General features: G+C 42.3%; 1 protein-coding gene across 1 annotated transcript in view; it reads left to right on the top strand.

Annotated features, from left to right (window-relative positions):
• LOC139290685 (intermembrane lipid transfer protein VPS13B-like) overlaps positions 1 to 27,481 on the top strand; it is a 307,621-nt gene that overhangs the window by 18,060 nt on the left and 262,080 nt on the right. Inside the window, exons 4-12 of the mRNA XM_070912524.1 lie at positions 3,888 to 4,005; positions 9,695 to 9,862; positions 11,417 to 11,598; positions 12,842 to 13,025; positions 18,391 to 18,665; positions 21,588 to 21,683; positions 23,234 to 23,356; positions 23,922 to 24,059; positions 26,694 to 26,781. Of these exons, the coding sequence (XP_070768625.1) occupies positions 3,888 to 4,005; positions 9,695 to 9,862; positions 11,417 to 11,598; positions 12,842 to 13,025; positions 18,391 to 18,665; positions 21,588 to 21,683; positions 23,234 to 23,356; positions 23,922 to 24,059; positions 26,694 to 26,781 (1,372 nt within the window). The remainder of the gene's footprint in view (positions 1 to 3,887; positions 4,006 to 9,694; positions 9,863 to 11,416; positions 11,599 to 12,841; positions 13,026 to 18,390; positions 18,666 to 21,587; positions 21,684 to 23,233; positions 23,357 to 23,921; positions 24,060 to 26,693; positions 26,782 to 27,481) is intronic.

A 27,481-nucleotide genomic window follows, 5' to 3' on the forward strand; every position in this document is an offset into this window, starting at 1 on the left:
GGAAATGGGCAACTTTAGTTATTATGTCTGATTAGGTGTTGTCATATCATGCTGTTCAAATTTCTGCTTGCTGTGACCTGAAATGGTTCACTTCCCCACAAAAGGTTTTACTTATTCACATGACAGTTTACATATAAATTACCTTGCCATTGGCAGTTAAGATTTTACTGGTTTCTGGTATCTGTGAGTTATAGCTCGTTTGTTTGTACTAGGGAAACTGTGACAGTATCTGCGGTGGTGCTGTTTCTAATAGCTGGAGGTGGTGGCAGGGTTCGGCTAATGTGTTGAGCACCTCAGATGAGGGTTGACCCTCCAGACAGGCTCAACACACTGCCTCCTGGTCCCTGACTGAGCCAGACGTCTGCAGGGGAACAGAGGTCAGGCCTGGCCTTCCTGTGCCCTAACCCTCCATGGGTGCCCACTTACCCTCTGAGTAGGGGGTCCCCCTTGCCTGTCACTCACACTGCCAGGACCTGCTCCTTTTTTTTCTGTGCCTCTGTTCTGGTTCCATTATCTCCAAGTCTCCCTCACTCCCGCTGTCTCTCAGCTACTCTGGGTCTCACTTTCTCTCACTCTATTGTTTTTTTCTACTTATCTCTTTGTCTCTTGTCTCTCTTTTCCTTTTTTGCTACCGTCATCTTTGGTCAACAGCTGAGTTGACATGCCTGCAGGGGAAGCCACCCCCCCCTTTCCTGGTCTTTCTGTCTTTCCCTCCTTCTCTATCCCTCCATCCCTCGCTCTCTGTCCTGTGCCCTGCCGTGGCATTGGAGGGATCAGTTTACCCGGCAGCAGCTGAGGCAGGCTTCATTTGTCCCAGGGCTTCCCTCTGAAAAGGCATTTTTTTGCCTCTGGAGAATTGCTCCCTGCCCATGGTGACATTGAGCGCTTAATTGCGCTACTTCCAAATTTGGCAGCCTTGTTCTTTAGTGGCAGTTTGAGTTGTTGAACTCGATGTACTCTTGGCCTGCAGGGCTAGGCATTCTTTTAGGTATAGATATGAGAGTCTACATGGGAGCAAGACTGTTTGTAATTCTAATGTGCTTAAGTAGTGTATTGTGATGAAACTAAACACCTCAACATGTGAGCATGTCTCATAAAGTCACCTCATCTAAAAAAAAAACTGCCTTTTTTTCTGTCTTATTGTAATAACTAAGTATTGCAGATGCAACTTTTGAAGTGATGACAAGTTAACAAATGAAGTGTGAATAATGAGCAACAAATTTACATCTTATTATTTGCCAATCTCTACTCTTTGGAACCTTGATGAGGTATTTATTATTCCTTCCCTTCTGTTTACCAATTCCCACCACTCACTGATGGGGAAAAAACTGCTTGCATAGTGCAGCTCTACCGCAAAGGCCCTTACTGAAGTAAAGTGTAAATATTTCTGCCAGAGGCTCCCTCGTCTCTTTTGGCGATTGCGTGTTTACTTTACTGCACTCTTGCTTCTCCGTCAGTGTGTCCGCAACTCAAATTATGCAAAGAATGTTTAAAACCTAATCTTCATTACTCAACCACACAGAGAGAAAGGGATTCATTGTCATTAAATACTGTCCCGAACCAGGAAATGTGTGTGAATTGCGGGTGGTTTGTGTATGTACAGTATGTACGGCATGTGAGTTGCCTGAAAGGTGTGACTGTGGGTTCATTTGCTCTTTTGAGTATGTGTGAATGAAGTGTGTGTGCATGGAGTAGCCAAATATATATGGTTGTGACACCTACAGTGTTTACATGAGTCAGGATAAGGAGTGACTCCTGAGACACTTTGCCACGCTGATCCCCCTTTTAAATGCTAAACACATGTGATTGCCCCCTTTCTTTGTCCGATTGTCTGACTAACTTACCGCCCGGGCTGACTGTGAAAAGGTTACAGTGCTGCAGTAACCCCTAATTAATGCCATACTGGGGGTTAACTCTCTCTACTCTCCACCATTTTCTTGACTTCTCTATTTTTAGAATGTTCTCTAATATGTTTGGTTTCTTTTCTTTCTTTCATTCCTTCCTACCATCTTCTGTTGCAGGCTTGTGTCTATTGTGAATATGAACATGAGGTATTTGTTCAATTATACATAGTAGTTGTAGAGGAGTAGAAATATAGCCTATAGTAGTCCTAGTATGTATTTTGTGCTTTGATTTTGATGTATTAGGCTGTTCTCTATTCTCCCAATTGATTTATGGTAGAAGAGGTTTTTACAGTAGTGCTGGCCGTATTCCAAATTTTCCTTTTCTGCTACCGTGAACAATTGCAAAAACAGATTTGACAAATTTTAGGTCCGTAACCTCTGATAATGAACTGTTGAATCAAAAGCTGTGAACATGCAAGTTCCTCCTAAAATTTGGAAACAAGGCAACAAGCCTCCGCTAAAACTTGGAAACACGATGACCAAGACCCTCTGGAGAAGGTGACAATCTGCTTGTAGAAATTTTACAAGTCCACAAAGTCAGTCTCTTTATTGCTAATGGAGCTTCTCCAGGGTTTGTCACTTGATGACATCAGATATGAGAGCCTTGGTTTTCTCCTTTTAACTTTTAGGAGAGTGCTTCAACATATCGCTATAAATATTGAAATATTACCAACAGGAACAAGTTGATGATTCTCTCTTTTAGTGCATTTGTGGATTTGCTAAGATTGGATTTACCCCAGCAGTAGATCTAGTAAAAGTCCTTAGCTGTCAGTCCTTTAACCACAATCTCATGACCCCTCCACTGTTTGTACCCCTGTTGTTTTAATTGCACCCCATGTCTCAGTCACAGCGCACCCACTAGGCACTGAGGCACTCTACAAGCTGAACCAATAAATAACCTCCTCATCCCGAATCTTGGCTCATTTTGTTTATCTTCAGGCTCATCTCTGAAGGGAATGTCCATTTCATCGTCATTCCTGCACACACATAAACACACACACACACACACACACATCTTGTTCTTGCATTCCTGGGCTTAACCGGCCGCTGGTCTCTTTGAGTGGAGATGACATGTTCTCTTGTGGAGGAGAGACCTTCACTCCTCTCATCCCAAGGACCAGAGTTTATTTGTAGAGCCCGTGGAGATGGTTGTTTAATGGGGATGGGAGGGAGGTTAGTGCAAAGGTATGGTGTGAAGGGGGGCTCAAAAACCGTGGTGTATGGTAGATACTCCCCTAACCACTCCTCTGTTCATTGTGCACACAGCCATGCAGGAGAAAAGATACTCAGCTGACATGCACACCAATCATTTGATTGCCCTCAATAACCAGGTACAGTTAGATGGTAGACGGGTTAGTTTGTTCTCCTTAACTACAGTGTACATGATTTGTTTGGTAATCGATCTTGCTCACATGTGAGGAGATGTGTGCAAGCCTGCTAGCTAATATCTTGAGTTCCACTAGGAAATAGAAAGAAAATGATGGATTCCACTGGTGTTTTGGCACTGGCACCTCATCACGAGAACAGTTCTGTGTCGCTTTAGGTTGAACCTAAAAAAACTCTTGTGCCATCGCCCGACATTTTTTATTGAGTTTACTCTCTGACATCTGTGGTGCACATGCAGAAAAAGGACACATGACTAAGCTGTTTATACATGTCAAGGATAATTTAACAGATAGTGGAATAATTCAGTGTGGTTTCTCTGATTGCACCCTGATTAACACAAGCAAGATAACCTGGTGGATGCATGAAAATTGCAGTAATCAAAGCATTATGTTTATTCAAAGACAATAGGACCACCCGACTGTTGTATTTCTATACTACTACTGTACACGATAGTAAATTGCAGTATTGGCTTAATCTGGTTATAATTGAATAACTGTCAAAGCGAATCTAAATGCCCCAGTTCTGGAGAGCTCTGTGTGTAAGTGTGTTTACTCCACTACCTATCCTCACGGGCGTTCATGTTTGTTTTTTCATCAGGATGACCACGAGAGCGGCTCTAGCTCCACCAGTCGCAGTGTCTCAGACAGCTCCAAGGCTGTGGCCAAGCCCCGCCGCCTCCAACAAGCTGCCCCCAGCGACCCGGACCTGCCCCCAGGTGAGTGATGGCCCTGGGGCCAGTGAGGCTATTCCACCTCCCTGCTCAGGGAATGAACACCAGGGCAGGCACGGGGGAGGACCGGGCCACCGAGTGAGACCGAGATCAGGACCTTTTGACACGACAGAGAAATCTTGTTTTTTCTTTCTATCCTCTAAGAATGCTATAGAGACAAAATAATTGGATTTATATCCACTGGCTTGTTAGTAGCCCATTGCCTGCAGAGGTCAGTGTCACATTCAAATGTAGGCAATACCTGTTTAGACTCTCAGAAATATTCTTTTTGGGATGAGCTGTGTAGCACTGCATTTTTTTACCAGTGTAAATCAGCCTGGGGGAGCATGGGGGATGTGTCTGTGATAAATCACATAGTGATGGCTCTTATCAACAAGGCCACTTGACCACATGCCTCCTACAGGGCCATGGATTCCGTACCTGTCTTACTGCAGCACTTTAGTGCACCTCACAAAGAAGGGCCTTGTTTGATTGGGGCTGGCCTTTAAAACTTTTGATGACATTTTTTTTTTATTGCTTTGTAACTGTCTTTTAGAAAGAAAGAAACATGCACAGACCTCATATCAGCTAGTAAACATTTTGTTTTTATTTTTATTCACACTTTGGCACTTTGACTCTCCTAACCCTAAATGTATGTCGAAGTGTAAAATGATGCACAACCTCAGAAATCTTTGAATCTTAATTGAAATACTCAACAAACACTTCATGAAAAGATCTCTCAGACCCAGCAAACAATAGAGCCAATAAAAGTTCTAGGAGCATGGAAAACATTTCCAGAGTAAACAGCAAAGGTGAGAAAGAAGGTGGCCAAGGGGTGACTAAAAAATAAAGGAAAGCTATGGCTAAATAAAGAAAAAGAAAGGAGAGAGGTGGGGGTCTTGAGCTTTAAGAGCTAGGTCACAGTCTAACACCCAGCCATAAGGCTCACTCCCAGAGCCCTAGTATGCATTGAATGTATGAACCTAAACTCCTGACTGGTTGTATCTGGGGAGGATCCATTTCCAGGCCTGACGTTACGAGATAATATCTCTCCCCAGCTGTTAAAGCAGGGTGCCTCACACCCCAGCATCTCCCTTTGGGCCTGCCTCCAACAGATCTCCCAGGTGTGTGTGTGTAAGTGTATGAGTCTGTGTCTGTGTGTGAGTATGTGCCTGTGTGTGTATGTTTTTAGTGTATCTGTGTTCATTTGTGTGCACACCCCACACTGTTCCAGCAGTGGACCTTGTTTCAACCCATTACAGGCTGTAGAGACAACTCTGAGGTCAAAGGCTGCAGCACCTCAATAACAGTGAGGAAGCAGATGAATGCTGTAATCCCAGCCTTCCTAATTAAAAGGTAGAGGTTAAAAGGTACACAAGGTAAAACTAACCTGCTATGACTCAGACAGAGGATGTTTTCCTAAGAATAAGATACAAAACAAACCTGTCAAGAGTCTTTAATGTAGTTAAAGGATGTTTTTTAAAAGGGAGGACACAGACAGGGAATTTGGTGGACATTCATCGTGAGGACCTTATTTTAGACTTGTTATAGTCCACGGGTATGGACACAGATGTCCTGAGTACCTATTGCATGTCCATTTCTGCCTAAGAAAATATCTATGATCTGCATGGCCTTGCAAATATACTAAAATGCAAGCCACTACCTCCACTGTCTACCACAGTGTCTGTTTTGATACTACCACTGAAGAGGTCTAAAGAGTCACCAAAGGCAGACATTTTTGGTTTGCTCAGGGTATGTCAGCTGTCAAAAATGCCCCGTTCCGCACTCTTAAAACACTGCAAACCGTTCAGTGCTGTGAGTGAGTGAACAGTGAGGAAACCATGGAGCACATACAATAAACAAATAGCTGCCAACAATTTCAGTTAATGAGTCATGGTGAGTTTAAAAAGTTGTTTTGTGTCTATTTTTGCATGTTAACCACACCTCTTAAGCACTGCTGTTGTGGTTCAGCATTTTAACTTGAGTGTTTTGTTCATGCTGGGATCGAAGAGAGGCCGTCAAAAGCTTCATGCCACAACAGATCCTCTCTGACACTCCTCGTTACTCATTATATAGACATTACTATTATTATATATATATTATATAATACCCTACACCTACGTATTATAGGAAACGATTAATGGAGTGCTATATGTTCACCTAATTCTATATATTTTTTCAATGCTTTCTCGGAAGGCAGTGATGGACACAGGCAGATGTGTGTGGATGGTTGGGAGGAGAGTGGCAGTGTGTGCAGATGTAAGTGTATTAAGGAAGACCTGCTAGCAGTGAGACCATCGCAGGACAATGGCCCTTTTTAGGTTACCTCTTTGTCAGCATATACGTTGACAAACCTCAGTGTTGCGTCTGCTCCCCTCCCCATCAAAACAACCAAAACAAAACACGGGCCGACACTAAAAAGCAGCCACCAGCAATTATCCAGTCATTTGGCCCTAAGCTCTCACATGCTGAATGAATTTATCCTCCCTGTTCTCCCTGTGGTGGAAAATAGTGATGTTAATTCATATGCCATGGGATTGGTAGCCACACAAAGACCAAAGACCAAGTGCTTCCACCTTGGGCGATTCTGTGAGTGATTATGTTTACTGCTGCTTGTGGGGACCAGCGGCCACCGTTTGTGAGAACCGCATTCTCTGTCCCGGGGACTCCTGCTTTGACTCTATTCACACTGTTGAAAACGTGTTTTGTTTTATATGAGTTCAAAGAGATTCAATAGTGACAAGTCTCGCTTTGAGTCTAGGTTTAGCCTGCTACCTGTGAGTTGGGTGGAAGTCACACTCAAGATTTGCACTTTCAAAGATAAACTCTCCTGAAAAGCCAAGTGCATTAGGACCTTTTATACTCAAAATAGACTGTAAACATGCAAGATGAAGTGCATACTATAAAATAACACATTTAAGTAACTGAGCAATTACATATAAATATCCTATGTGCCACACATGCATGGTTGTGTAAGTATGCGTGTGATTGGAGGAGATTGAGATCTGCATGGACTGAAATGCAAACACCCCTGAGATAAATCTGTGGTCCAGTGCTACTGCTGTCCTGGTACTGGAGCCTTTTCTCAGAAAATAAATACAGCAGCTGTTCTGGTATTACTGGAAAATACTACTTATGGATAGAGAATATCCCATACTGGTAAAGGTTGGAGCTTTCTCCAGCTGGAGCTTTCTTCTGTTCTGGAGACCTGCTGTACCATGCATGGTTGGGTTCTATGAATCTACAGTTTTACTACAAGAGGCCCTAGAGCTAATAGAATGGCTAACATAATTAAGTGGCTTATATTCTTGGTGATTCTAACCTTGTAATAATATGGGCTTGCAGTTTCCATAGTCCTGCAGGAAACTTGCCATGGTGGTGAGATTGTTGTACCACTTTGTTTATGTTCCTCATATTTTATATTTAACAGATGAAAGATAAAAATGAAATAGGGATTTTTAGAACTTTGTGAACTATACTCGACACTTTAAAGGTGCTATGTTGCACAGTAGCTCCTGTATGGGTTCTTTTGGCTACATTGCTAACTGTACTAATTCCGTTTCAGAATAACACAGCAGGACAAACTTACAGTACATTTATTGTCTGATGGTCAATCTTTCTCTCCGTGGCTAATAACTGGCAAGGCTGATAGCTGCTAATACTTTCCATATACAGGAAAAATGGTGAGCATAGACAGTATAGTGTTTCTTTCCTGTATTGCACAGAAGAGAGTACTTGGCCTGTTCTGAGATCACATAAAGGAGCTGGTTTTTCCAGTCATTTTATGGTTGAACAGTTTTAAGTGGGCTCCTTCCCTGTGGGCCGCAGCACAGGTGCTGGCTGTGTCAATTGTTTACAGAAGTTCAGAGCAGCGCGATGGCTCACAGAAAGACGGATTGGGGCCCCGGACTTGTGCGAGGCTAGAAGAGGTATAACAAGTGTAAGAAAGTGCAAGAGAGAAAGAGAGACACCCTGACACGGGTAAATTAGATCCAGAGAGGGAAATAGCAGGGGGTAAAGTGCCGGTTTTACTGCCCAGGCTGCAGGTGCTACAGCAGCTTTCTGACTGACCCCAGAACCACAGGCACACACACACACACACACAGCCACATTCATGCACGCAAGAAAGCAGCCAGGCACACACTCAAACTCAGACAAGCACATGCATGCATGCAAGGCCACGCACAAATGTCACGAACACACATTGCGTTTATGAGTTGAGTTTATATTATGTCATCCTCTCTTCCTGCCACTCTGTTTGGTCAGGCAGCAAACTCATGAGAATTTTGTCAATTGGATTATGCTAATGCGCAGTCGGGCCTGTGTACAAATGGCAGAACAGTTAACCAATTCATATAAATATTTTCATCAACAGCACCATTTAGTTCTGCCTAATTATCGGTTCTGTTATGCCCTGGGCCAGGCATGTAGATACAGGAAGACAAACATTTGGTTTGGAAAATAAGGGAAAAGCATTAAAGGTTTATATGTTTTAACTTGTAGTGACTGTGTTTAACAGTACATGGGAGGAATGAATAATGCCATTGGTCCTGTGGTTAGGAGGATTTATTGCTGTATATTTTCATATTTTATGGTCGAAACTCCCCTGTCTGTAATATTTTAAGTTCTTTCTTACTTTGTTGAGTAATGACCTTACCATGTATGTTTTTCCTGCGAAGCTTCTGTTTCTGGGCGTCACTGTGGCCATTAGGAGGTACTGGTAACACTGCAGGATGGCTCCCCCAGCTCTGATGAAACACAATCGGACGGCTCTTTCTCTCCTGCTTGCTCACGGTTACTACATCCCTCCGCCTCTCCACCACAAAGCCGCTGGCCCCCACCTTTCACCCTCACCAAAAAAAATTCTAGTTCTATATTCCTTTTTCTTTTCATTTGTACAAAATTCAAATTTTTAAAAGTAAGTGACATAAACTTGTCCAGTCATCACACTATAAAATGAATGTGTGCAAAGTGTTTTCACGAAGGTTATTTGTTTGTTCTTTTTGTCTCATCATTGGCGGAATGTGCCATTCATTTTCGAATCCTGGTGTTCCTTAGAATGTGGTTTCACTATGCCCTCAATAACTCTTATCATGTATAAATATGTTGAAAGTCCTGTCTATTCTATGTGTGAATGTGCGTGTGTGTCCATGCAATGAAGCTTGAATATGTTTAAATGAACACGCTGGCTCCTTAGTGGTTTAATGGGCTTGGGAGGGATATGTTTGTGGCAGCATGTGCATAGTTTTGGGTTAAACAGGACTTTGCGTCTGAGAGGAGAGCAGAGCTCTTCAGAGATTCATAAATTCGCCCAGGATTTGTAGCGCTGCTTGGGCAGGATGAGGAGAAAAAATGTTTTCTTATGGATATTTAGCTCCTTTCACTGCATGTCCAAGGGATAGACTGTGGCGAGAAATAACATGTCAGGACCTCCTCTTATTTACGAGCCCATGAGGATGGCAGGGGTCAGTAGTATTGAGCCTAGACTTTCAGGAAATTCAGCTCTGGATTTTCCTCCTTTAATTCTTTTATGTGTCCTGATACGTGCTAGTGGATATCTGCTAATATAGCTACTATGCCCTTCTGTGTGCATGTTTTTTCTCTTTGCAATTAGGTATGCTTTTTGTGTATCTTTCTACGTGGACTTATTGTGCATTTTAACATGTTTCTCGTGTGTTTGCTTATGTGTTTGTAGGTTACGTGCAGAGTCTGATCAGGCGTGTGGTGAACAACGTGAACATTGTGGTGAACAACCTGATCCTTAAGTACGTGGAAGATGACATCGTGCTGTCGGTCAACATTACCTCTGCAGAGTGCTACACTGTGGACGATATATGGGAGAGGGCCTTCATGGACATCACTGGTGAGCAATGGCTGCTTACATTCCTTGGTAGTGGGATTAACTAGCAAATCCACTGAGACAAGAACCTATATATTACAGTAAGTGTTTAATTTTGTTAGTTCAAACTAAGGTCAAACAGACATATCCTACAAGTTTAAACATGGCTGTTTGTGTAAATGCCCAATGTCAGCTCTCAGAGTAGTCTCATATTCTGCCTCTTGATAAACTCCCCAGTCTGATTGGAGCATGTGTAGGTCCAATGCATAGTTGGCTTTGACACAAAAAACGAGCTCATATATGAAACCACAAATGATGAATGAGGTGGGGGATTTCAAACTTAAGCATGCCATTTGTAAATAGAACAGTGGGAAGTGCAATCCTTGTGGGCCCTTGATTGTGATTGCTACATGGTTCATATGTTGTGCTTTCTTTGGTTTTAATTTATTCAGGTAAAGACACTAATTACTTGTAGGAAAGAATGAGGATGTTAAATCAAGCTAATCATTCATGTTAGAACACCTGACGAGAGCAAGACTGATCAAAACCATCTTGTTGACTGGTCCTTTCCCCTATGCCATTACCAATCCCTATTAGTTGCATAATATTTCTCAGTACTGGACTTGTGACCCTCTTAGTCTCCAATAGAATAGTGTCTGATGGATGGCTCCAACCACAGACTGCATGGAACCCTATCTGATGATAAGCTTTTTGATTTGTCACATTGTTGTGTTCCCTTGTAAAGCGCCCGAGCTTTCCTTTGTAAATTAACATCTTGTTCGTTAATGATGCAGAGCTAACAGGGAGCTTTATGTCACACAAGCCTGGAATCCTGTAGATATTCCACAACATGAACGTTTAAAATCCTCCTTGTCAGTGGTTATTCACTGCAACAATACTGTAAGCCTATTTCCATTTTCTGTGAAGGGTTTCTATCCATTGCACTTAAAAACTCTCACTTGTTAGAGAATTCAAATTATTTTAAACTTGAACTTCCATCATAACCTTGAAGAAAGAACGGGCTCTTTATAGGGACTCACAAAAGCCTATATCAACAGAGAAATCATGAAGTGGTCATTTCCAGTCACTGTTATCACTATGGAATTTTTTGTCCAAATAATTCTGGGAATGATGAGCCTTGTTATCAGTCTGTCAGGGGTGAGTGAGTCAGTGACAACTGAGAGTCTGATGGTGTATGATCATCCAACACACACACACACCACAGACCACATACACACACACACAAAAACACAAAGCACTTGGTTGTACCTCTTGTAAATGTCACATTACACAACAGCTCTGTGATGTCTGAGTGTCATCTCCTAGATCTCTGGTTTCCTAGATCACAGATAATGATGATTTACTGTCGGGGCTTGCGCTCTGTTGTGTGAGTGTGGGTAGGATTGCATTAGTTTGTGTTTGATAATACCTCTCTGTTGGCATACATTTCTTTGTGTGCATGCATGTCTAATGCCTTTATGTCGACATGTTTGATTAGTGTCAAGCACAACAGGTCAACCTCATATGTGTTCAATGCAAAATAATGTACATTCATTTTGTTTTTTCCCCCCTGTGAAGCTCCAGAGCTGGTCCTAAGGAAAGTGATCAACTTTGCCGACTGTACTGTGTGCTTGGACAAGCGGAACGCTAGTGGCAAGATTGAGTTCTACCAGGACCCGCTGCTGTACAAATGCTCCTTCAGAACGCGCCTCCATTTTACCTACGACAACATCAATTCCAAGATCCCATCTGTCATCAAAGTGAGCAGCCCCATATTTTAGCAATCGTCCAAACTTGTCACACATGCTAGTGATGGGAAAGTTTGAATTCGCCACAGCAGCTTATAGTAAGAGGAACATGTGAGGTGTGAGGTTAGCTGTTGTCTCAAATCAATAATGCAGCAGGATAATGACTAATTTCAGTCCATTGTTCTACACCACTGACGTTGAGAATCAATCGCAAATTGGTTTAATTTGAAAACAATAGTAAGAGTTTTGCTTATTAAAAAAAAATGTCATTTTTCTACTCATTGATAGTAGAACAGTGGAAGATGTTATGCACATTAGAGTCTGGGCCGTCTTGTTCCTCAATGTGGTAGACATTTCTTTTTGTAACTATTTCTGATGGAGAAAGTAACATTGATCCTCTGATACCCTTGGTTAATTTGTGAAGTTTTGTGTATTCATCACACATGGTCATCTTTCCACTATAAAGCCACGTCATGGTAAATTTAATTCAGTCCTATTTATCTGTTAAACAAATTTGATCAACAGGCTTAAGCGGAACTGTCTCATTCCCATCTACATATATTCAGTGACAAGCTTTGTGGTTTAGTGACCTTCAAAAAGGTTTTCACAGTCCCATCAACAGAATCACACATGACATATTTGCCAGTTAGAGTAGTCTGTTACAGCAATATATATATATATATATATATATATATATATGTTAAGCAATAACCTACCAATAAGTCCACTTTTGACTATACTCTGGTGTCTTCTGTTATTTTTAATTTTATTAACACTGTATAATACAAACCCCTCAGATAATTACAGTAAAGACATTGCTTCACATTCCATGTATTATGTGAGTACATTAGTTTCTATTTGCACCTGACTTCATTGATCCAGACATTGTCTTTATATTATGGGATGTATCTACTTCCTTCTCGTTACTCTATACTGTACATCTACTCACATTCAGACCATAATTAGTGGTTTGTAGCTGTGGGGGATCATATAACTTTGTTTAACAGGGGCAGAAATTGCGTCCTCCACATGCAACACTCAGCATCCACCAGTTAGCCAGAGGGGAATCCATCCCAGTTCGTGCAGGGCCTGGGGCAGCTCTGCTCTTCTTCACTTAACATTCTTATTCACATTATGCAGGGACCCACCAGAACTGGCTGGGCCTGTAGCCCATTTCACATCGAAACATATAATTTAACAAATCAAATTTCTAAATGTAAACCATCTCTTACGCTTTTCTTTTCTGTTTCCTCAGATCCAGACCATGGTGGAGAGCCTGAAGTTGTCCATTACTGATCAGCAGCTGCCCATGTTTATCCGCATTTTAGAGCTCATTATTGCCCTCTACTATGGGGAAATCGGAGGACACAAAGAGGGCGAAGGAGAAGAGGGCAGTGGTCATGTCAGGGAGGCTGGAGCAATTTTACCTGGTGAGTGCAGTCTCTCAGGGAGGGCAGTGACAATTCTGTCTCTGTTTTGTTTTTAAACTAAGCATCTCTGCTTTGCCTTAATTTATGTTGAATGTTTTCAAAGGATTTGAGCAGAGTTTCTTTAAAACCTTTTTCAGTAGAATTTGACCCTTTATGACTAGATGTAGCTAGAACTTGCATATGTACATTAAGTATATTAAGTGAGGTATATTAGGCTGTTTTTGCTCTTTATTTATTCATTCACCTGCAAAATAGTAGAATGAGGCAGCCCCCTCCATGTACCAAGCAAGAGATGTGCACAGCAAAAAAATCACATTTTTCTACAGCCATTATTCTGTTCTATCAAAATTAATTTGGAAATTATACCTTGAGGTCTCACAGGGATGCAGCATTTGTGTGTCAGTGCGGTTCCTGTAGCAGTCATATTTCTCAGACAAAATGTGACCCAAAGCTCTGAAGTGGTTAATGAGCCATCAGACCATGCACAAAGCTTTGACTTTTCCCTTAGACAGCGTTTTCATCTCGCGACGCTCTGCATGTTGCCTTGTTCTGTTCAGGGGCTATGTCTGTCCATATGCTGCTGTTGTTCCTAAACGGGACATTTAACATCACTTTGACCATGGTGTGCGCTCCTCCTGCTTTTTCCACAAACAAAAGTCGGAGCGTGTAACTCAACACAGACCGTTGTCCTCAGGCCTGATCCCCTCCATGTGGATAGAGGCAGGAGAGAGGAGGATGAAGGGAAGAAACAAGGATGAATCAAACACAGACCAGTCTCTGTCTGTCTGATTGGAGCACCATAGGAAGTCCCGCTCCCCACATTCAGAAGCTGAGCAAAGCTTCTCTCACAGGCGTACCACATGCACACACACACACACACACACACACACACACACACACACACATACACCCACATATACATAGACTATATACTTTTAATAGCTGCAGCCACCCCCTTAAAAAAAACCCCACCTCATTCCCTAAACGCCCATCTCATCTCTCCGCTCATCCTCATCTCAGCCAAATAGAACAGGATCAAGTCCCAGGTCCCGCTGGGCTAAATCAACCTCTGTAGCACCAGGAGCAAATTATGGTGCAGGGGAAGTGGTGGGCAGAGGGGAAGCAGGCAGCCCAACACAATACAGCCCATTCGCTCACTCCCTCTAACTTGCTCCCTGCCTGTTGGCCTGGAACTTTTACTGCAAGTTGGCGCAGCTTCCAGTTCAGTGTCCAATGCCAGATGTAAGAGTCGGTGTCATGCTACTGCTATGCGGAGCCTCTGAGAATGAATTAGTATCCCATCACAAAAATATACAAGAGGGGACCAGCTCTTGGAACCTGAGCGCCCCCAGATCTTGTTATGCTGGAAGTAATCGACAGAGTGAAGAAGCTGAAGGGGCGGGAGGGGGGGGGGTTGTGCGTGTATGTATTGTAGAAGGTGGGTGTGTGTTTGTTGGGAGGGGTTTGGGCTTGTTCACGAACATATGGTTTTCAGTGTATTCATTTCAGATTTAAGGAATAAAGCAGAATTCTTTTGATAATAGTTGCAGGATTACAGCTCAAATGATTTATTATTTGTAATAAGAAAATAAAATGTATTTTTCTTAACCAGTATAGGCAGCCTTTACCATTCTGAATACTACAACATTCATTTATGTTGACGCTTACAGTGACTGACTTGGCTTACATGCATATTTATTTTAGTGGGTTGTAGTTTGTAGGAAACAATCATTGTCACATCATTGTCACATGGTTGCTGGAACATGATCCCAGTATCATACACAGTACTTCATCACATTCACTTGATTTCCCATAGGCTGCTGGTGGAGAGTCTCTGTTGTATACTCTGGCTCCAATGCCCTCTGTGTGTTTGTGTGTGTGTTACTTACTCTTGAATATTAATTTTTCCCTCCATGTGAAGGTGTTTTTCTTTTTTGCCAATTAACGAAGTGGAAAAAGCCTTGTAACGTGTTTATGTGCCCATGATTCATTGTGGCTGCACTTTGTTTGTCTGAATCTTTCTCTTTTAGGCGAGCCAATGTCTCATTAATGAATAGCCCTAATAGGTGAACGGCGCGGGATACTTGTGTGTCACTAACCAAAGCAACCCTTCAGTCAGGGTTAGACTGCTAGTTTTCCTACCGTCTGAAATTCAATGAAGTCTGTGAAACACTGTAAAAAATTCAGCGGTTGGAAACACAGATGACTAACATGCTTGAATGGACCAGCTGGTCACGGCACCGAAAGCTGTACGGTTTCAACAAGTATGTGAAGAATTATGAACCGGGGACTGTGGCTGCTGAAGTGTGGCAGGGTGTGTGCGTGCACCTCTCTGTATACAGTAGCGTATACTGTATGTGAGCATGTGTATGTGCCAGGAGTTGTTGTCTGTTTGTCCGATGGCGTATGTAGATGCTTTGCGCTCTTATGTGCGTATAGGTCTAAGTGTTAGCCTTGTAGGAGAGCCTCAGAGTCCTCAGTGGTCTATCGAATGGAATGGACCATCACACACCAGTGCAGCAAGAGGCCACAGGCTATCTCCCCCTTATGAAGCTCATGTGGCTCCCTTATGCTAGCCCAGTGACGTGACAGGGCCTCTTTTTAATCATCTTTTCACTTTTTGATATTGGTGTGAAGACGTAGAGGCCATTGAGTTTAGAAGTTTATGGACATGGATGAAACAGCTTTTTGTCTTATGGAGCGTTTTATATTCTCCTGCCATGACTGCTAAAATGGATTTTAAAACATTTTGATGTTAATGTCACGCCGTTAGTGTCAAAGTGAAACAATATGCGACACACATGTTGATATGTGTTCCATTCTTATATATCAAAGTAGGCATGTGCAACGAAAGTGTGTCTGTGTGTATGTTCTGTATTACCTGTGAGGAAGTGATGAACAGACACATCTCATAGATCAGATAATCTGTGTGTGGAAGAAATGAAAGGAGTGTATGTATGTGTGTGTGTGTGAGAGAGACAGCAGATGACATAAGACAACGAGCAGAGTAGCCTTTGCTTGGTCAGGTAAGCAGTTCACCTCTCCCTCTATAAACATGGAGGGACATCTACTGGCCTGCGAGGGCACTGCCTTCTCTCACTCCTCCCCTCTCACTGTCTCAATGTCACTCAGCTGTTCACTCACTTACACACCCACTCCCTCGCTAGCTTAGACATACACTGCTGCCTGGAGACCTTGGACTCATGGAAACCAACCATGACCCTGACACATCCTATCACATAGTGCTTCTGAGCTCTGCCTTTGGAGATATGCATGCTAATGTGATATTGTGAGTTGCCCATGAAAAAGATGTAGCCAGGTTTTGGTGAAGCAGAGAACAGCATTGGTTGTATTTCACACCTGTGTGGTCATAGTGCTCTGCTGCACAGCAGCATACATTTTGGCCAGCCCGAATCACTCTCTGGGAATTTTTCACTCACTTCTCTGGATTAATACTTCAAAGTCTCCTTAAGCCGGACTGTTTTGATCACTTGATTGGTAATTGTGCTTGTGTTTTGATTGCCTTGCAATTCAAACGTAGCCTTCGTCAGACTGTGACGTGAAGCGAAAGAGCTTAACTTGTTGAACTGACACCTCAAAGGCTTCCACGGAGTGAAAACAAAAAGGAAAAAAAAGAGAAATGAGAGATAGAATCGAATAGGGAGATGGGGGGGATGAAAAGCTATAACATGGGATTTCCCACTGCCAATTCGCAAAGTGAAAGATTTAATTAAAATATGTCATAATTTTCACCGCCTTAGCCTCTGGGATTCCTAAGCTGTGACCTCACGGACAATATTGTTTTCTCACAGAGGACGTGAGGCCGCGAGGAATGGGATTACACATTCTTGTGTATTGACATCAGCTTCCTCTCTCCCGACGCGTATGGAAACACACACGATGGGACGAGTTCAGAGGTTGGGATCAGGGACCGGGGCGGTGCATGGTGGTTTAGGGAACCCATGAACCCCCAACTAGTTTGCTGAGAAAGATAATGGTGAATGGGCTTCACTACACTTTTGCTTGTCTTTTGTTACACACACCGCTAGCATGCCAGTCCACTGACTTACATCCCATTGGTCATCCAAGTACTTACTTTTGCTAAGATTTTCTGTTGCTGACACTTGGACTGGCCTGTTGACAGTCTTAAGCTTCTATTTATCTTTAATCCCATACCTTTTGTCTTCCTAATATCCCTTTTTGTCCAGGCTTTGTTACATATTTAGACCACAGCCCATTGGTATGTCCGGGCAGTCCTACCTCCACTCAGCCTCAATCTGCCTTTCCCCCATGACATTCTACATTAACCTTTTCACCTGGTGTGAGGCCTGTGCCTTACAGTAGCCCTTGATCCAGTTGTGCTCTGTCTGGGCGCAGAAGGTGTGACCGATCACCCCACCTCCTCCAGCTTATCTTATACAGTCCCACAGTCGACACGTCCTTGGCTTCACCTGCACCCGTAGCAAAGCTCGGCTTGTGCTGATGGCTCATAGGTACTCAGCCTCCCTCGTGGCCTCCATTTCAGTCTGTTGGCTCCTGAACAAATATGTGACCCAACCCCTCGCTGTATGCATTTATGGATGCGGCCTGTGCTGTTGGGTCCAGCTCAGACAGCCCTGACCACAGTGATCCACTGGGCCCAGTCAAGGCTGTCCTCTGTCAGGATGCTGTCTGACAGGCTGTGCCCTCTGGCCTCCATTGGAACGGACTTCCCCTCTTTCTCTCTCTGGCTCTCTCTCTCTCTCGTTCATGCAGCAGTGAGTTCATGCAGCACACATATACTCGCACACCTGCATGCTGGAGCATTGGCAGCAACTACTGTGAAACTGCCTTAGTCTGTGCTGTTTTTGTATGTTCAGTTGACAGCTGAAACATCTTGCTTGTATTAAACTACCCTAAAGGCATGGACAAATTAATTTAGTGTGCTGCATTGAGCACAGACACTTCCATTATCAGCAGTTTTCTCCCTGCATCTTTGACCAGTTTGTTCTGAGAACCTGCGCTTTTAGATTGATTCATCTGTTTGAGTACTAAGGGGGAATTTGGTGTTTTTCATCTGAACCCTGATTTGAATGCAATATAAATGTAGCAATACTATTGTGTACACATGTAACACATTTGGTTTTTGTTCAAGACAATGACCTCCTGTTTGTTTTAGGAAAAGGATTATGCAATTCTATTAAGTCTACTTTGTCTGCACCAGATCTCTGTAGGTTTGGAAGTGTGCATCGTAACTGCGAAAATATTTATCTTAAGCATCTGAAACAGACTCTTACTGCAGGCACTAACCCTTTTCCCATCACTAGTTAAATTACAGTAAAATCATGTGCTTATATTTGCATTATAATTAATTAAGACTTTTTCCCCCCGTCAGGGATGGATGTGGATATGGAAAGCCAGGGGACAAGTCAGTACTCCAGCCCAGACCTCTACATGCAGCCTGGGTGTCCGGAAGAGGCAGACCAGGGCTGGGTGTCCTGGGCCTGGTCCTTTGTCCCAGCCATCGTAGGCACAGAGGAGGAAATGGAGGAAGGCCTCTACCAGCAGAGAGAGGCAGGAGGCATCCCCAACAACCCCCAGCAACACACGCCCAAAGACCCCATTGTTTCCATAGGCTTCTACTGCACCAAAGCTTCTGTTACCTTCAAGGTAAATCAGCTGTTTAAACAAGAAGCATACATCATCATGAATTATTTCATTACCAAATCATTACGAACTGTCACATGGGGGCTGGAATGTATGCCAGCATACATTGGGTGAACGACGTGTTAAGTTTTATCACATCATTGGGAAGAAGAACAAACACGATCACCTTAATGTATAATAATAATAATAAGGCAGAACCAATCTGCAGATGACGGTATTTAAAGTTTATATATCTTGATTTAATATATTGTTGTGTGAGCAATTACATAATTTTTTTCTTCCCTTGCTAGCATTATTGTTTGTTCTCTCCCACTGCCCACCGCACCCTTGTATTTTATATTTTGTGGTCATTTTCAGTTTGACTCTTAAAGCTTGAACAGCTTGATCCTCAGGAAGTTACGATCCCCTTTGTCTCTGTGTGCGGTACAGGGGAGGGAAGTGTAACCGCTAACTGGCGTCTCGGGTCACGTTAATGTTTTAAACATTATACATGGTATGATGACTATTCAGAAATGGATCCCAAACTTTAATCCTGCCTGCTCACTCAGAATAGTTGGAATTCATCTGCGTTTCCCCTCAGGTTCAGGCACTTCAGATCACATTACTGCTGTGTGTGTGTGTGTGTGTGTGTGTGACTGTGTGTGTGTGTGTGTGCGTGTGTGTACTTGACAGCGTGTGTGATCAGTAAAGGGGCGGCATGTCTCAGGCCAAACAGACCATGGTGCTTTTCTAATAATGTTTAAATTGTCCCTGTATTGTTTGAGTTCTTTTAATCAATTAATTGCCTCTCGTCTGGAGTAATTGCAGACAGCTGAAAGGATGGTTTTTTAAACGTTCTCGTCTCTTTCCTACAAGGAAGTATTTAGTTTGAGGGAATTTCATGTCTTTGAACAGCCACTGCCTGAACCTGAGTTTGACATGGACATGAAATCAGAGAGGTATTTTTAGATCGCTGACCCATTACTCCCCAGGTCCGTTTGATCAGAGAAATTGGCAGTATACTGGAATTACTTTTACACTCATAATGCATAGCTCAGCACTGACCAGTTGTTCCCCTCTTTTACTTTTGCACACCTGCCAAACTCTCATTGCATGCTAGACTTCATGCCATTTTTCATTTTAAGAAACACTGTTTCTTTATTTTTGGTATTTTCATTTATTTCAACAATAGCAAATTTCAAGTGTTCCCAAGGTGTTTTTCAACTTTTCCATCAGACCCTTTCTACCGTGTTACATTTCTGAGAAATGGACATAAAGACAAAGTACCCCAATATTCATTTCCAAGATGCCTCGTAAAGAATTGATTTGTGTTGGACTCCCAAAGTTTTTAAAAGGGCCGAAATGTAATAAAAGGGAGGTAGCAGGGAAGGTAGTGGCAGCAGTAGCTCTGTGTGTTACTGGCTGTATTAAGCGTTTGTTTTGGTGCTCCAATGCTATGCTGCTTCTCTGTCCTCTGTCAGGCCCACTTTTCTAACTTGTGCAATGCCAAAGTGGCCATCATGGCATTTAATTAGTTATTTGTTAGTAACTAGTAATTAGTTATTAGAAAAGCTAACATCAAGTATTTAGCTAGCTATATATGTATTATATGTATTATCGTGCAGACAATAAACAAAATCAATACTTTCAAACTATATTAAAATGGGATCTGTGAAAAGTGTTAACTTAGGGTAAGACTTAGCTGCTCCGACATTAAAACGCCATATTCTTATTGGATGAACATTCATCATGTTTGCCTCCGTCTGATTGGTAGCTCTTCAGTGTCAGTGCCACTATGCACAGTTGTTGTCACACAGAGCAATTCTTTAGTCAGATAATTTAACATTCTTGCTCAACGCTGCTCCCAGGGACCTGCGGACTGGAGTGGGGTGGTCCCTGCACGTGATTAAACCATCGAATTTGAAGGAGGGGAAGGGAGCGAGGGTGAGAGAGTCTGCTTCATCAGTAGGGGTAATAAGGCACAGCTGCTTCTCGCTCTGCACCTGCTTCCTGTGTTAAAGTTGAATGGGTTAGAGCCTGCACAGTTCTGCTCTACACCCACAGTTTTTTAGACTGGCCAACCTCAAAAGCATCACAGCTCTATACCCCTCTCACAACAAACAACTAGTTTTGACCAGACACTCTCTCTCTCTCACGGTCTCCAAACTATCTTCTATCTATCTATGAACAACCCCTCTTCTCTATCAAGTTACCTGAAAACTCAGTTTGCCCCTTGGCATCCTTAGTGCTTTAGTCATGTTCTGATTGTCATTCCCAATAAAGCCAGAGAGGGCCTCCCCTAGAATCAGAGAGGAGCGGCTGTCATGTGGTTTGATGAATGTCTTTGGCCGGAGTCCAAACTTGGAAGAGAAAACAACCAGAAAGTCCCAAGGCTGGCATCCAGTCTCTGATCTAAGAAAATGTCATCTGTCCTTGTTTGGATGTTATTGTTTCTGGTTTTAAGCATTATTTTCCGGGGCCTCATTGCCCTTCACATCCAAAGACTTGCGTAGCAATTGTTTATTTTTCAAATCATGTGTCTAGATTGCGGGTACACACACACACACACACACACACACACACACACTCAAAGAGACATATGGTTTCCAGTTTTTGGTGTTGCATTTTTGTGACATTGGTGAGGTTGCAAAATCTCCTCTATACTTACCAGTGTTGCTATGCTTCATTTGTAAAGACTTCAGTGTTCGTGGTCTTTGCTTTGTGACACCTGTTGAATCATTTCACTTGTAGGAATTTGAATAGTATTTTTTCACAGATTAAATAAAAATGATGACAGTTTGATTGGTTTGTTCTACCCTGGTCAAAGACAAACGAGGTTTGACTGCTGAGTTATATGTTTATTTGATCTTTGTTTATTATTTGAGTCCATGTTTGACCATTATGAAGAATATGAAATGGATTCTGTCTCTTTGTCTTTTGTCTCAGCTGACAGAGACCCAGTCAGAGAGCAGCTACTACAGTCCTCAGAAGGTGAAGTCCAGAGAGGTCCTGTGCCTTGAGCAAGAGGGAATCACTATTGAGGTAACACTCTACAGCTGAGCAAGAGCTGAACATGATTTATGGATTGTAATCTTTTACTGTCTTTTATTGATTTATTCATATTGCAGTTTTAGTCACTGAATTGTCTGCATTCCATATAGCAAGCAGAGATTTTGAGTTTAACCAACTAACCAAACAGCCTCTAGTCCAGACGTCAAAAATTCAGAACTGGTCTTATGTTATTAGAAATGTGTTACTGTTACATTTATTGTTATTTAGGAAGTAAATATGTATCCTACTATACATTTTAGATCATATTATCCACCCCTTGATTGTAAGCAATATTAATGATGATGAATATTATTATTCAACTACAGCAACTCTCTAGTGATATCTGCCCCCTACCAATTGTACCCATCTGGAAAGCAACCTTGTCACCCATCATGGCCCGAACTGAACCAATAAAGGTCCCTGTCGTCCCTTTTGATCCTCCATTATTATTATTATTGTCTCCTTGTTCACTGTTGGACAGAGGCTCCTCATGCTTCCCTCTCTAATTACATTTATAAAGCCTCTCCAGGTCACTAATCCGTGGCCTGTTGTGAACACAGTGGAATCTGTGTTTGAGTCGAGCCCAAGTCTGATCATTTCCGCATTTCCCCCTCGGCGTAGCAAATATTTTTAAACCTTTTTCTCTGATTACCTGCTTGGAGGAGGAAAGGAGTTTTCTGCTCCTAAGCTTTCTACCAGATGTGAGAATTCTGAGAGATTTCCAATTCCAATTTCTGTAATTTATGCTTTTGCTGGAAGAGAGAGAGAGCAGCCTGAACTGGGACCAAAAGTGAGAGCGTTGAAAGGCAAAGGGATGGCTAGTAAAACAGGAAAAACTAGGCCTTGTAATTATTGTGTGGTGAAACGTAAAGTTTTATTGGATTGCTTGCTGTTTAGTTGTCTGCTGGGTGAAGCAAAGGCACGGTGAGTGAGAGAGAACCACACCTTGCTTGTTACAGGGGCTGCAGGACTCCTGCCACACACACACACACACACACACCACTCTCAAGGGAAGCTTTCTGACCTCTGCTCTTTTTTATCACAATGAAATGAGCCCACAACCTCAACAGCACCACAAACCAACGTAGCCTCAAACTGGTCATGGTGGAGAACCTTGTTTGTGATATGTCATTCATTTCACATTTTTTATTGCCATGTAAAAAGGTAATTCAGCTAAATTAATTTCTGTGAATTATTGCACTGTTATGGTTTTACTGAGCTTCTCTTGACTGATTTAAGGCACTTTACATCCTGGGTGTTCTCTTTGGAGAGGAAAGGAAGAATTCTGAAGCTGGCATTTTCCCCTCCTGTTGGGTTTTAACTTACCTCACACTGTCACATCCTCAAATCTAGCCACGTATATTAACGGTCATTTTGATTAATTTATGGGTTTCCTGTTTTTTAACTACACAGACATTTGTATTCCTTATTTACTTCAGTGGAGGAAAGGGACTCCAGAGTTTATCCAGCATCCACATTGTTCTTCATGTTGTGGTGAATAAATCTGGAGAACTGGTTAAAGTCTCTGGTTTTTGTCCTAGGTGCTGATGATGGGGGAGCCCTTCTTCGATTGTCAGATTGGCTTTGTGAGCTGCCGGGCACTCTGCCTGAAAGGCATCATGGGAGTGCGGGATTTTGAAGAAAACATGAACCGACGTGAAGAGGTAAAGACAGCCTAAAAACCTCAAGGAAAAATGAAAAAAAGAGGAGAAAACAGGAGTGAGGAAGATTAAAAGAGAATTTAAAAGCCCAGAAAAGAGATCACTTTCACCTAAACCATGTCTCCTGCCGCCTCTATTGCTCCCGAGAGCTTTCAGAAGGAGGTAAAGATGTGGTCTGGTTTGTTTATGGAAGAGTGGGATTCTGCTGCCTCTTGTAATTCACCATAATGTTCTCTGTTTGCCACATACATCACTTTGTCAACAGCAGTCTCACCATCTGCTTATGCACAGTAAAATGCTTTTGGGCACAATTGTAATCACTGTATTTCATCAAGTATGTGTTAACTGTGTTATTTTTAAGTTGTGCGTTCACCTATGTAGTAGTACATCAAATAATCTATATTAGATAGTTTGAAATACATCTGGATGCGATTTTTTTATGTATGTAGTATGGGTTGGATTGGATCTTTGTGACATCTGAAATAATCTTAAACATTTCTTACATTCTCTGCACATCGTCTTCATCATACCTCAAGTTTCCTCTTTCCTTTTCTCTGTGTGTCTGCAGGATGCAGTGTTCTTCAGCTGTGGTGAAAGCCTAAGCAGTAAAGGAATGACCTACCTTACCAACTCTCTCTTTGACTACCGCAGTCCAGAGAACAACGGCGTCAGGGCTGAGTTCATCCTGGATGCCGCTAATCACAAGGTTAGAATAGAATTAGACAGATTCTGGACTTTCAGAAGTCCCCATCCCCAATACTACTGCACCAAAGAATAATGTTCCCAAACATATTTATTTTGGAAATTGTACTTGGGAAAGAAATCTGTTTTTGGTGGTTTAAAAAAAGGCTCCCTTCGCTTGGATGGAAGGCCAAAATGTAGTAGCCAGACCATGCATTTCAGATTGAGGTCCTCATCTACCACAGGTTGTTTGTGACATGAACAGTATATTCACATTCAAGCATTTTTTTTTCCTGAAGACTAACCACTAAGTATTCAAAGGACACCCATAGAACTGATAGCAGAGACTAAACCATATGGCAAACATTAAGCAGTCAGTTCTAAGCCAGGCCAACAACCAACTCAACACGCACCTCACAGCTGGGCCGACAGGCCTACACAGTAACACACTTATTCAACAGTGATACTGTTGGAAAAAAAAAAAATCATTAAACATAATGAACTCACTGATGCTGTTAACTCGAACAGCACCTGCCATTGACACCAGAGTCCTCACTGAACGAAACATCTGTAGCACTGAGGTCGTCAAGCTGATGAGAGAACAAATATTCAAAAGGCTGATGCAGAGGAATTTTGTTAAGTTGAGTTTCTTTGTTTTTTACAAATATGAAGGGTTCACTGAAGGCATGTCACTGCCAAAACCAAGAAGAAAAGATGTTTCCTAATACACATTAGTCTGGGTATGGCTTACGTGACTTGCTAAAGCACACTTTGCTAATACAGTAGTTTATCTGCGTCAATAAACAATAATCTGATATAATTACATCCAGTCTTTCTGTAGGCTTCATCTGGAAAAGCTGCAATGGCAGCTATTACCATATTTAGTGGTACTAAGTTAATACAATATTTTGTCTTTTTTTAAAACTCTCAGTAATTTCTCTAGTAAATAAATAATTCTTATGGAAATCACTGCTACTTAGATTCTTTCTGTCAGTCAGCCAGCTGCTGGCTGCAGTAGAGGAATGTTCCTGCTATCTAAATAGTAGGTTTAAAGTCATTATTCCTGATAACTCTCAGCTCCCTTCAACAGCCATCACAGCTCTAGTGTTGACTTTCCTCAGAAATGTTCATGACCCTCAATGAAGCAATTGTTTGGACATCCATCCATCCTTCTATCCATACTTGAAAGTCTAAGAGTCAAAGGTTTTAGTGTTAATTCATTAGCGGTTTTGAAACCAGCCAATGGCTTTGATCCAAAAGCATGCCAGAGCCATTAGAGGTCCCCTAATAAATATTACTCATTAACCTGCCTCTTTGATAAGGCTCTATTGAAATCTCTGTTTAGAGAACAAGTGGGTAAGTCTGGGGTGTGGGTGTTAAATGTGTGTGTGAGAGGGGCCTCTCTCATTCTCTCTGTCATGCTTGCTCACTCATTCTCTCTGTTTGCAAGTGGTTTGATGTGCAGTAGAAGTATAACTTTCAAATATTGTCTAGAACAGGGTCAATAGCTCTTGACCTGCACACTAATAAAAGATGAAAAATTATCGTATAACAATACACTGACAACCAGGTAGATCAAAAGTAATATAAAAATCCTCACTGCTTTGACATCGAGATTTTATTTGTTAATAATTATTGCAAATAAATAACTGTGCTTCAGTTGTTAGCATTGTCACCTGGGTTCAAACTTGTCCTGGCCAGCTGGGGTTTTTCCTTTGGGGAGTGTGTGTGTTATTCCTGTGTCGGTTGTGCTGTCCTCTGGATGCTCTGGTGTGCTCCCATAGTCCAAAGACACGCAGGTTTAGGTCGAATTGAAACTCTAAATTGCCCATTGGTCTGAATGTGAGTGTGTTTGTCTATGTGTTGTAGACCTGTAATAAACCGGTGACCTGTCCAGGCCTCTTCCCTAATGTGTGCTTAGATAGGCGGCAGCACCCCTTCAGCCCTGACCAAGATAGGAAAATGACAGTTTCCATCTGAACTTTTTTCTAACACTAATTTTTAGTGTTACGTAGCCGACGGTTACAAAGTGCTTTAATGATCATTAGAGAATGTCGTTTTTTTCCATACGCGTACATATTGCTTTCAGGTGCTTCAAAGCTGCACCTTGCTATTTTAATAAATATTTCCAAATAACATTTCACAATGAAGCTATCGGCCATAATCTGAGTTAGACAGTTTTGATTTGTTAGGGAAAAGTCCAATCATTTTAGTAGATAAGATACGTATTTCCAGTGGCATATATCCAAGCACCAATTGAATGAGGAAACCTTCACCTCCTTTAATCAGTATTACTAATAAAGAACAGACTTGATATCACTTAATTACTTCCCTGTGCACTGTTAAGTACAACAAAGTGTAGAGTAGTTGTGTGACTCCTCATGCTCTAAAAACTTGATTGAAAAGTTGGTGGTTATAATTGGACCCCACATTAGAGACACTTTTAATTCTTTGTAAATAGTCCAAATATTAGTGAAGTTGTTGGCTAGTAAAAAACATGATATCCAACTAAGCGGATCACCCCCTCAACTCTTCTTTATCTCTGATTTGACCCCCTCTGCCATATCCACCATGACCCCAGTCACTGCCACTCTTAAATGCTATCAGCTTGTTTGCTCCCTTACTGCCATGTTTACCTAACTCTGCTTTTGTTTGACAGGAGACCTACACGGAGATAGCGGGCATGCAGCGCTTTGGTGCTTTCTACATGGATTATCTCTACACAATGGAGAACAGCAGCGGCAAAGGTATTGTCTGATTCATTCCTCCTCACAGAGCTTGTTTGCTCACCTCGCCACCTCTTCTCTCTTTTGCTTTATATCTGTCATGTTCCCCTTTTCCCTGCCTTGCTCTCTCTTCCTTCTTATCTATCTTGTGCTGTGCTCTCTCTCTCTCTCTCTCTCTCTCTCTCCTCTCCTCTCCTCTCCTCTCCTCTCCTCTCTGTCAAACAAGCCCCCTGGAGACTTGAAGAAAGAGCTTGTCTTGTTTGAGTCACAGGCACCTGGTCCTTGACCCTTCCTGTCCTCGCGCTCACCCCAAACTTACCTGGAGGGCAACTGTCAGAAGTGTTTAGTCTGCGCTGACACGTATTTGAGTTTCTTTCTCCCTGCTGCTTGTTGAAACATTGTTTCCCCCCTGTCTCTTTACCTGTAAGCTCTTGAGAAAGTGAATAGGCTCCTCTTGCCTAATTAGGTGTCACTCTTCCTGGCAGAAGCCTTAAGACGGGCAGGATTTCTCATTCCTGAGCTGCAGCACTGAAGAATGTTTATTCAAGTCTGAAAGATCTGAAGTTCCCATTAAGAGATAAAGTGTTCTCCCTTCAATTTGAAATGTTATATTTGGCCCACAAATGTCTCTGTGCTTTAGTGTGTGATTGTTGAGCATTTTATTTCAATGCTGCTGAAAAGCTGCTCTCTGTGTAAGTATGACAATGACACCCGACTGACA

Source organism: Enoplosus armatus, chromosome 9, assembly GCF_043641665.1.
Source record: "Enoplosus armatus isolate fEnoArm2 chromosome 9, fEnoArm2.hap1, whole genome shotgun sequence".
Lineage (NCBI taxonomy): Eukaryota > Metazoa > Chordata > Actinopteri > Centrarchiformes > Enoplosidae > Enoplosus > Enoplosus armatus.